The 11,108-nt window shown below is 32.8% G+C and overlaps 1 protein-coding gene across 1 annotated transcript in view; it reads right to left on the bottom strand.

Moving 5' to 3' along the window:
• Window positions 1–336: 336 nt before the first annotated feature.
• The window catches only part of LOC129232378 (glutathione reductase, mitochondrial-like), a gene marked incomplete at its 5' end in the record, with an annotated part of 33,096 nt that continues 22,324 nt past the window's right edge, over window positions 337–11,108 (bottom strand). The window contains 3 exon segments of the mRNA XM_054866527.1: window positions 337–863; window positions 8,176–8,231; window positions 8,234–8,308. Coding sequence (XP_054722502.1) covers window positions 714–863; window positions 8,176–8,231; window positions 8,234–8,308 — 281 coding nt within the window.

Raw genomic sequence — 11,108 nt, 5'->3', positions numbered from 1 at the left:
ACTTACTTTCGTTTAGTAAATATTACTTTTATTGCTTTCTTTAAAAGTTTGGAAATAACATTTCTTACTCATCTTAAAAAAAGAACGAAGCAAAAACAGCTCGAATTGAGAGAATGAGAAGATAATTGGCGCCGAAATTGTGCCCCTAGTTGCCCGCCGCGACGCTCGCTTTGATTGGATCCCGATCAAGTCATGCCCCGTATCACTCCGTGACGTCATAATCTTGAATCACTTCTTCACCTACCATTCTCTTACGGCAACCTTTCCTCGGCTACTTGGCCGGAAACGCGGTGCCGCGTTCCACAAAAGTATCGTTAGCGCCAAAATTGGCGAGATAATTATTTTTCCTACAAAACGTGAAAAATCCGGAAGATTTTTGCTCATAACCGGAAAAACGGAAAAGGACATAAAAATCCGTAAAACTTCCGGGAAATCCGGAAGGGTTGGCAGGTATGGAATAGGGAGAGGGATTTGAAAAATCTTACGTATCCTTACATGAGGTCTGGTCAAAATTTGCCAAAACCATCCTTACGTACAACTAACGAACGGCCCCCGATTGCTCACACACACACACAACGTCCTAATTTTTGTCATCTTTCAGTCAAGATCTAAAATCTGGAAAAGTTGCAGTCCGGGGATCATTCCGAACTCGAGGCTCCATACTGCATCGTAGGAGAACACGTTTTAAAAATCGCAGTCGTCGGATGAGGGGGTCATCGCATGGTCACCAACTCTTCGGCTGAAGTGGGGTGGATGGCCACACAGTCATCGAACTGTCTCTTGGTGGCCCCCATCTTGATGGCCACGGCGAAACCCTGGAGCATCTCGTCACACCCAGGACCCACCATGTGGAGGCCAATCACCTGCAAGATGAAAGCTTTTCAATGTTTGTGATTTCGACATAGATTCAATCATTTACTGTACAAATAGCCAGGGCTCGAAAATATCGGATACAGTAAAACCTGTAAAGTTGACCACCTTTGTAAGTTGACCACCCGTCTATGTTGACCGCTTTTGTCAGGAACGGAATTAGTCCTATCTTATATAATGAAAGAAAACCTCTGTAACTTGACCACCTCTCTATCTTGACCACTAATGAACACCAAGTTTGGTTTGGAGTATTGTAAAAAAACCCTTTGTAAGTTGACCACTTGGTTTATTTTTAAAAATTTTATTCAACAAATTATTATTTTTATTATTTTTTTTATAGCTTTCCAAGAATATTTTTGATGCCAGACCAGCATTTTACCAACTGATGAAACAGCAGCATAACTAAACCTCCTTTTGAGTTTAACCACATGGGAAAACTACTAAGAACCCTTTTATTCTCCAAACTTGTTTTTCTTCTGTTGTTAAGCGAAAAAAATTTTATTTTTTGATTAACTATAATTTTTTAGGAACTACAGTCGAACCTCCATATATCGAACTTCCACATATCGAAATTTTCTATATATCGAAATCCCAGCAAATCTCCATGTTCATTACATAGAAAAATTGTTTCTATATATCGAAAATATCTCTATGTATCGAAATATTTTCGAGACATTCGTAGATTTTTTTTTTTCCACTTTAGACTGTTTGTCTCATGAAAAATGAAGGTTAGATGAGAAAATTACGTTTACTAAAGGTTGCTACGGAACTCATAAAAAACCTGGGTTTAAGGGCCTGTGTCGTTGTTCCGTTCTGAAGTTTTAAGTTCCCTCAAGTTTATTTCAAATCTTAGCTGTAACCAGTAACACTGTAAAATCAGTTTCAAATTATCCCTTTTGTTTGTTGATTATAATTTCTAGTCTTCTTATCTTCAGTAAAAATCATTCAAGTTAAGTAGATTGATTTTTTACTTTTCTCTCGATCACATTGTTAAAACGAAAATCTCCTAATGGTGCGATCAAGATGAATTGCCGAAGAATATGAAGATGAATAGTTGGCGTAAAAATGTAATTTCTGTTAATTTTTTAATCATTAACTTTAATTTAATCCGATACTCGTATAAATTATAAAATGGGTTTCATACACGAAAATTAGCTTTAATTTTAATGTTTTAGGATGCTTTTATGATAAAATAAGATCGTTTCCATATATCGAAATTTCTGCATATCGAATTTTTTTCGGCAATTTGCTACTTCGATATATGGAGGTCCGACTGTATTAATACAAAATGATTAACTTTACATAAACAATAAGATTTTTTTTTTTGATCAATTTACTGAAATTTTAAATTTTCATAACATACTATACATCATTCTGGGAAAATAATCTCTAAAAATATTCGAATAACATTTTATATTATTGATTCAAAGTAATGCTAAACAATGAAAGTGAGTTGAACAGAAAGAGTAAGTGTCAATTAGGCAAAAAATGAATACATGGTGCAAGACTTACAAAAAAATAAAAATAATATTAATAATAATCATTATCCCCTTTATAAGTTGACCACCTGTCAAAGTTGACCACCAAAGTATTGCACCGCAAGTGGTCAACTTACACAGGTTTCACTGTATTTCGATATATATATCCGATATTTTCAATCGGCACAAACTAAAGTCGTCGAAATAGAAAATGCACATCCTTAAAATCATTCTTTGTTTTTTAATATTATTATTACAATATGTAGACTTGAAAATAAGGTTTCTTTCGTAACTGATATCTAATATTTCCTTTTACATTTTTATCAATTTTAATGGGGATCATTTAACATTAGCTGTTTTACTCACTTTTTTTTGTGTTAGCTACTTTTGCACAGTTTTATGATTCAGAAATAAAAAATATGCATTCGTCGGTGCACAGTCATAAGACATTTTCTTTTTTTCCTACAAACGTTTAATGAGGCACTTTTAATACGAATTGAAATTTTTACATCGCTAATCATTTTATGAATATGAAGTAAGAAGGAATATTACGTTACTATGTTATATTAATGATGAATTAACACACTTCGTAAAAATACAGTACATCCTTTTTTGGCTATTTTTAATAATGAATGAACAATGGTGCTATGATTAGTGATGTGGATCGGTAAATATTTTTTGGGTATTTACCCAAGGCCTGGGTAAATACCCAAAAACTGGGTATTTTACAAAAAAAAAAAATGCAAAAAGTGAATAGGATTTTTTTTTTTTTAATTTAAATATGAAATAGTTGCTAAAACTGATACATACATATGTACATGGAATACACCGCCAGCTGAGTCAATTCCAGCCGAGGACTGCAGTTTCGTGCTTATTAGCACTCATCAGCCCGGCATAGGACTAACTGAGCTGGAAGTGGAAAACCTCTTAAGGAAGGCAAGAGTGCCAAACAAACTGGTAGCTAATACAGAATTAGCACTGACCAGAGGAGTGACCGAAACAATGGTTCGGTTCAACTCGAATATTGCAGGCAAGGCAGGTATATTCAGTAAGTTACCGCCCTATAGCCAGGGCTAAGGCAGAAATACATGAAATACACCGCCAGCTCAGTCAATTCCAGCCGAAAGGTAAATATTTTTGGGTATTTATCCAAAGGCAGGGTAAATAAATCCCCTAGCAATTGCGCATTTTGCAACAACAACAACAACAAAAAAAAAGGTGGTATCAAAAGGCGATACTTTTTTTTCAAAACATAAACCGTAAAATGAAAGATTGAAAATATAAAAATTTATATAACCAGGGTTCGTACTCAATTTGGGTAAAAAATGTCCATGACTTTTCCAAGATTTTTTCATGACTTCATAAAATTTTTCATGACCTTGTTACACATAGAGAATAGTACTATTTAATGTCAAACTTGCCAATTTTTGGAAATGGGCATTAGAAAAACTTTTACAAGGGTGCCATTATCTCATTGGAGCACTTACTTGTGACTTAAAAAATATCAGTGCACGCACTGCAGAAACTGATAAATTATTCTTTTTTGTCTTTATCATATAAATTCAAGTAAAGTAAAAATATAGTGAATGCTGTTTCACTATATGCTGTAAAAATACAGTGACTGATGTCTAAAATATCTAATAAATGTTTTATAAATAGGGCCGAATAGTAATGAATGGGATAAAAATTAAATGAGTCATTACTAAGTTTCCAATAATAAATTTACTTCATAAAAACATTGCCCTTTGGTGTCAATAGTGCATCTAATCACCCATGTATCTTGACAATATATTCGTTCTTTAAAGTAAAGCCATGTTTTTCAGTAAATTCATTTCTCTTCTAAGTTTCATTTTTATAAACTAAATATTTCAGCTGGCCACAAGGATCAGTTTTGCGAGCTCTATGCTGAGCACCACTTTTTAGAATTCCCCTATTTCTATGTTCTATTGCCTGACTAAAGTTTTCATTTTCTAAAGCCTTCAACATATTAAGATAAACTCATACCTGCCAACATTCAAAGAAAAAAATCCAGTAGATTTTTTTCAATGTGGCGCAATATCGCTTTTTCCCATGTTATTGAAGGGATTTAAGGATTTTTTTAAATTATCCCTTAAAGTACAATCATATGCAAGTTGCTTGACCTTACCACCATGAGCAATGCTGAAGTCATTACAAAACATTGCGCAAAATATGTGATGGTCACTTTTGGGTGACCAATTCAAAAATAGAAATTCACAATTGTATGTTGCTTAAAAGGTTTTTGGCTTTCTGCTAACTGACATCATAACTTAACCCCCCCCCCCCCCCCCCCCCCCCAAATCTTCTTTGCTTCGCAACTCATGAACGCGCGAAACGAGATCACAAATGTAAACAAGAACTGATGTTGCCAGATTCCAATGTGGTAAAGTTTGAAATTAAGTAGGAAACTTTCAAACCATGGAGTAAAAGCGCTAAAAGGATATAAAATTTTTTTAAAGGGGTTTATTTTTTTCATTATCAAGAAAGTCCCTAAATGAAGGGATTTTTTTTAGAGATTAATAAAAAACGGGAGATTTTCATTAAATATCGGGAGACCAGGAGAAATGTTAAAAATCCGGGAGTCTCCCGGAAAATCCAGTAGGGTTGGCAGGTATGTAAACTGATAAATTTCCTAATCAATTTTTTACAAGAAGTAGAAACAAACTCGGGTGCAATTGAATTGAGAGAGCATGGCAAAATCAAGAACGTGCAACCCCACTACTACAGAATATAAAATATAAGAAGTGTCAAAAATAATGGTGAATTCAAAATTAGAGATGCCCCGGTAGAAACATCACATTGCAAAAAAAGGCGAGCGGATGCTACAGAAGCAGATGAAATTGGATTCCAAACTCGGATTTGTTTTCGGGATTGTTCAATTTATATGCAATATTACTGAATCACTCAACATTTCTATCGCACTTTTAGCTATTGTTATTCTCTTACTACCCAAGACATTTTTCCATGACTTTAAATAAATTTCCATGACTTTTAATGAAAATATTAATTTTCCATGACTTTTCCAGGTCTGAAATTTGTTTATTATTTTTCCATGACTTTCCAGGATTTCCGTGACCCGTACGAACCCTGTATAACGTTTTTTTTTGCGTTTACTTATACACAATAAAATATACTTATTCATTCAACTCTGAAACAGAGCATCTAGAGAAAAGTTTTAATAAAATGATCTTTATTACTGGGCAGGTTTATTAAAAATGCTTGGAACCAATCGCTGTTGCAATATAAGAGCCCATTTTGGTTGATACAAAATAAAACAACAGCTGAACAGAAAAACTACGTCGGACACTAGTGGGTTCGGTTTTGAGAGTTTTTGATTCAAAAGCAAGCAGGCTTGAATTCTGACATGAGACAGTATACCAGGAACGGTTTACAAATTTTCGAGCTCGGACTTCCAAAAACAAGCTCGAACTCATCTCTAGAAGACAGACCATTCTAATGTAATACAGTAGAAGACCGTTATAACGCACACCTCGGGACCAGAGCTTTTGCATTACACAGGTTTTTGCGTTACATAGATCATTTCACAAATTTTGAAACTAATAATCAGAATATATCTATATATTAGCACTTGGGAACGAGTTTTATCTGCAATGAGTATTAAAGTACCAATATTACAGTTAGAAATTCAAATAAATATGTTTCACAATCGAAAGAAAGTGAATTATCCTGCAGTTCTGCTGGCTTCATGGTTTGCATAACAGCTGCATCTTCAAGAGTCATCAGATATTTTCTGTTTATTGTGAGAACTCATTTTCATTTAAAAGCGTTGAATTAAGACGGAAAGATGATAAACTGTCTCAAAATTTAATTGGCCTAATAATTTATATGATTGCAAATCAAAACAGGCGGATTTTTTAAGCTTCCAAAACTAATTGTTTGCTTCTGAAAAGTTGTGCAGTTTATAGAGAATTGCGTTATACAGGTTGGCGTTATAACGGTCTTCTACTGTATCTACCAAAATGAGTCAAGTCATCATTTCCACAGCTGCAGGAAGAAATGCTTTGGATATACACACTAGAAGTTAATTCCCGGTTATCACAAGTATGCCATTTCAACTGTGCTTGCGCTCGGACTTTGCTTTTTGGGCTTTCTGTTTTGAGATTTCATGTTGCTTGTTTATATTTAGGCTGAGCGAGAGTCCCAACAAATTAATGAATGCGATTAGAATATTTTCACAACGACTTCGTGATACATTATATGAAACTACGGATATGAATAACTGATAATCTTAAGAGAAAAACGACACTTCAATATTTATTGGTTTGGAAATATTTATTTAACGTAAACGTAAATAATATTTTAACAATAAATTTGTATTATTGGAATATTATTTACGTTTGTACGAAATTACGTTTGTACGAATTGTTCCAATAATAAGTCTGTAATATTCCAATAATTTTTATGTACTTCAAAAATGATTGGAATATTACAGATATCCGTCTTTTGCAGATATTTTACGTTAGGCGTAAAAAGCTTAATATTACACATTTTTATTTAGGTTGAAGGTTCAGCTTTGTGTTAGAAGTGATGCTGCCATTCTAGTACGCTCTTCTGAGGTTAAAAGTTTGGTCCTGAAAAGGGACAGACAAATCAGACTCCGAATCCATTAACGATTAAGATGCAAAACTCAATCTTTACTGTGGCGTAAAAACTAAATCAGAGAAAACTTTGTGATTTCTAATTTTTATCTGTTGTCATCTCATATTTATTAAAAAATTTAAAATGTTTTTAATTAGTTTGAGCAAGAGTTTTGAAATCAGCAAAGTCCGCACGCAAGCGCAGTTGAAACGGCAAATTCGTGATAACCGGGATTTAACGTCGAGTTGATTTTATTTGGCAGAAATCACAGTTTACTTTCGACATATGCCACATAACTTTCATAAATATTAAAATGCTCATCAATTTCTGTTTTTCGCATATCGTCACGCCTCACAGCAACAGTAAGATATCTTAGTGTTATTTCTAGGATTAGATATCTTACTGTTGCTATGAGGCGACAATACACACACTGAGGTTGAATAAAAAACAAAAGTAAGGCATGAAAAGCACAAATCGTCAACAGATTTTTAAGTTTAATACAGGGGTGATTGTGTTCCGGTATTTTACCGAATTTCCGGTATTTCGGACGTATTTCCGGTATTTTTATGTCCGAAAATACCGGAATTATGTTTGTTTTTGTTATGCTTTTATCCCCCTGCCTCCACATTTTTTAAAATTATATAATAATCATCAAATATACCTGCAAGAGCTTTCAGATGGACACCTATCCCTTAAGATGGACAAATGTCAAGATAATTTATATAACACCAGCTCAAAAGTAACTTTGTAACCCATTAAAAATTTAATCAAATGTACACACAATATTTTGACTCAGAACTGTTTAATACTATGCCAAAGGCAATTAAGTAATAGTGGCCAAAGATTACCCCCCCCCCCCCCCACCCCGTTCTCGCTTTGAAACTTTCAGGTATTTTTTGATGAACTCACAATCACCCCTGTAATACATCAAGGTTTGCCGATATATATCACGATATATATCTGATATTTATTTTGAAAATATCACGATATTTTGATATTTTTAATATTTATTTTTCCAACTGCGCTATTTTCAATGGAAAACTGAAATTAATCATATAGTATCATTGTTTATTTATTATTAAAAATAACCAAAAAGTTATGTACTATATTTTTATGATGTATTATGAAGTATGATGATTATGCATCATAATGTAACAAAGTAATGTAATATTCCTTTTTTATTTTATACTAGCTAGTGATATACACTCACTTTCTCCAGGGGCTTGAGGCAGACCAGTTTCATGTGGCACTTGACTTTCTCTTCGGCAGGGCATAGTACATGGGCACGAAGGAAGTACTGTACACTCGGACATTGTCTCGCCCGTGCATCCTGACCGCAGCATCTGGAAAAGGGAAGGGATCACTGTGAGGGTCGAAATCTTCAGAAGTCTCATCTTTCCCGATCACAGACGCAGTAGAACTTTCAATTTAATGTACGTAATTATATGTGAAAATTTAAATTTAATTAGATAGCAAGCCAAATTATTCTGATAAGTAGCAGAGTTTATGCATGCAGTGCCCTTGCCTGGTGTAGTTAGAGACTGGGAGATAACTATCATATTAAGTTAAAATATATTTATTCTTATACTCAAGAATTTATGTAAAATAAAAGTATTTACAGAACATGTTAAACACACAAAACCAACACATAGAATCACTCCCACGTAGATACAGTCGACTGCTTAAATACCTTCTTAAGCTACGGAGATTTGCATACGGTTGAGCAAATAAAATAGTTAATACATTATGACAAAATAAAATTAAAATTCCAACACAAATTTAACAACTTTTTAAAGCTGTTCGCTTCAGCCGCGATTTCGTATTGAATGTGATCGTATTAAGAGAGCTCAACTGTACCAGAGTTGGCAAGTGTTTGCCGGGGGCAGAAAAAACCATGGAAAAAACCACGGTTTTTACCGCCCGGCAAAAATAGGTTTTTGCCAGTTTTTGCCAAAGTGGCAAAAATAGATTTTGTGTTAACAACTTACGGACAGTTTTTTTTTCCTTTTTTTATAAAAGTAAAAGCATGAAAAGATTTTGATAAAATTTTAATTTAATTTTTATAGTTTAAAAAAATTTAAGGTTTAACTTGCTTTTAAAGTTATGGAGCATTTTTACTTTTGAATTTTTAAACAAACATAAAATTTCAGTTTGTAACATCTAAGACAAATAATTAACTTACAATGAAAATCTAATTAGCTTGTTTATAATAGCATTTTTTACAGAATACTAAATATCTACATAAATTATACTTAATCAAGATGCAACTATAAAATAAAAGAAATAAAAGTACTTAAAAAGCAAAATACACATTTCTTTAGATTGAAATATCATTAGATTGAATTTAATTTATAATTTTAATTTAGATTGAATTAAATAGCTTAAAAATCTTAGTGGGATAAAAAAGTGATTAATTAAATATGTGTATATATATATAATTAGAATTCAAACTTTTTATGTATTAATTTACTAAGCTTAAGTAAACATTCTTTGATTAGCATTGAAGGAATTTGCTAAAACATTTTTTTCAAAATGAGCCAACATTTAAAATCTTAAGTTTTGCAATCCCAACATTTGTTTTTAATTTATTTTTCACCTTATAAATTAGAAGTAACATGGAGAGACATAACTAAAATATTAAAGTGCATTATTTATATTATATTGTCACTATTTCTTGATTAACAATATAAAGCTACTTTATTTGCAATTGGGTTTTTGCCGGTTTTTTCCATTTTTGCCGTTTTTTTCCATTTTTGCCATGGTTTTTTCCACTGTCCCGGCAAAAATACCTTTTTGCCGGCAAAAAAACCCAACCCTGAACTGTACTGTAGAAAAATAAAATGTACCTAAAAGGATAAAATGTAGAAAGTATTCCTACCTTTTATCCAGGGTTTGAAAATATCCAATATTTTGATATATATATATCAGATATTTTCATATATATCTAATATTTTCAATCAGCAGAAACTGAAGTCTTCAAAATAGTAAATGCATCATCAAATCACTCCTTATTTTCTTAAATTGTTTTTACAATATTGTCGACTCAGAGATACAGTAAGATATCTTAGTGTTACTTTAGATATCTTACTGTTCTCTGAGGCACCGATATGTGGACTTAAAATAAAATTTTCTTAAATTATTTACATCCAATATTTCATTTAACATTTTTATCTATTTGAATGGAGTTAATTTAAAATTAGCTGTTTAACTCAGTTTTCTTCTGTTAGCTACTTTTACACAGTTATGTGATTCGGAAATAAATAATATGCATCAGTCGGTGCACAGTCATAAGAAAATTTCTTTTTTTTCCTACCAACATTTAATATTTAATGAGGCACTATTAATATGAATTAAAACTGTTACATCACTAATATGTTTATTGATACAAAATAAACTAGTATGTTGTGGCCATCACGAAACTTTCTTCTATATTTTTCCTTTTTCTGATCCCTCCCCATGCTTGACAAGGAAGCAATATTCCTAACAAAAACAAAATTACACATGCAAAACTTGACGACCATCCCAATGTCTGAATGATTGCAGAAGCAAAGCAAAGAGCGAAAATTGAAAGTTATTTTAAAAGCCTTGCTTGAATTAATTACAAATATTTTATTTGTTATCAAACATAAGATGGCAGCAGTTAAAAATTTTAAATCATTGAGATAATATTTCCGATCATTTCCATACAATTAAAATCACGAGACATACGCAGACGACAATCTATTACGATTTATCTTTCTTATTGTTGCATTAATAAAGCTATTTTTATTCGCAAAAAAAATAATGATAATAAAAATAAATCAGCACCTCTTGGCGCGATTGGCGCCAAAACTGAACCAAAGCCTGTTTACGTATGGATTCACATATATTCCGAATTTCAACCAGAACGTAGCATTACTTCATGAGATAGGGCACTCAGAATGGAAAAAAAGAACGGGCGATTGCGCTACCCCCTTTTTAGCTGTTGACACCAAAATAAAATCAGCTCTTATACCCACTAAGGGCTTCTTGTCAAAAATTTTTTGCTTCATTCCGTTCGCTATTTCTTGAGAAACAGCAGTCACAATTGACGACAAAAAACGTTCTATAACTCAACCCCCGTTTGAGCTATTGACACCAAAATTGAATCAGCACCTGCTCCTG

This window comes from Uloborus diversus, unplaced genomic scaffold, assembly GCF_026930045.1.
Source record: "Uloborus diversus isolate 005 unplaced genomic scaffold, Udiv.v.3.1 scaffold_12, whole genome shotgun sequence".
Taxonomy (NCBI): Eukaryota; Metazoa; Arthropoda; class Arachnida; order Araneae; family Uloboridae; genus Uloborus; species Uloborus diversus.
Note: the sequence above shows the minus strand (reverse complement) of the source record. Positions and strands in the feature narration are given on the sequence as shown.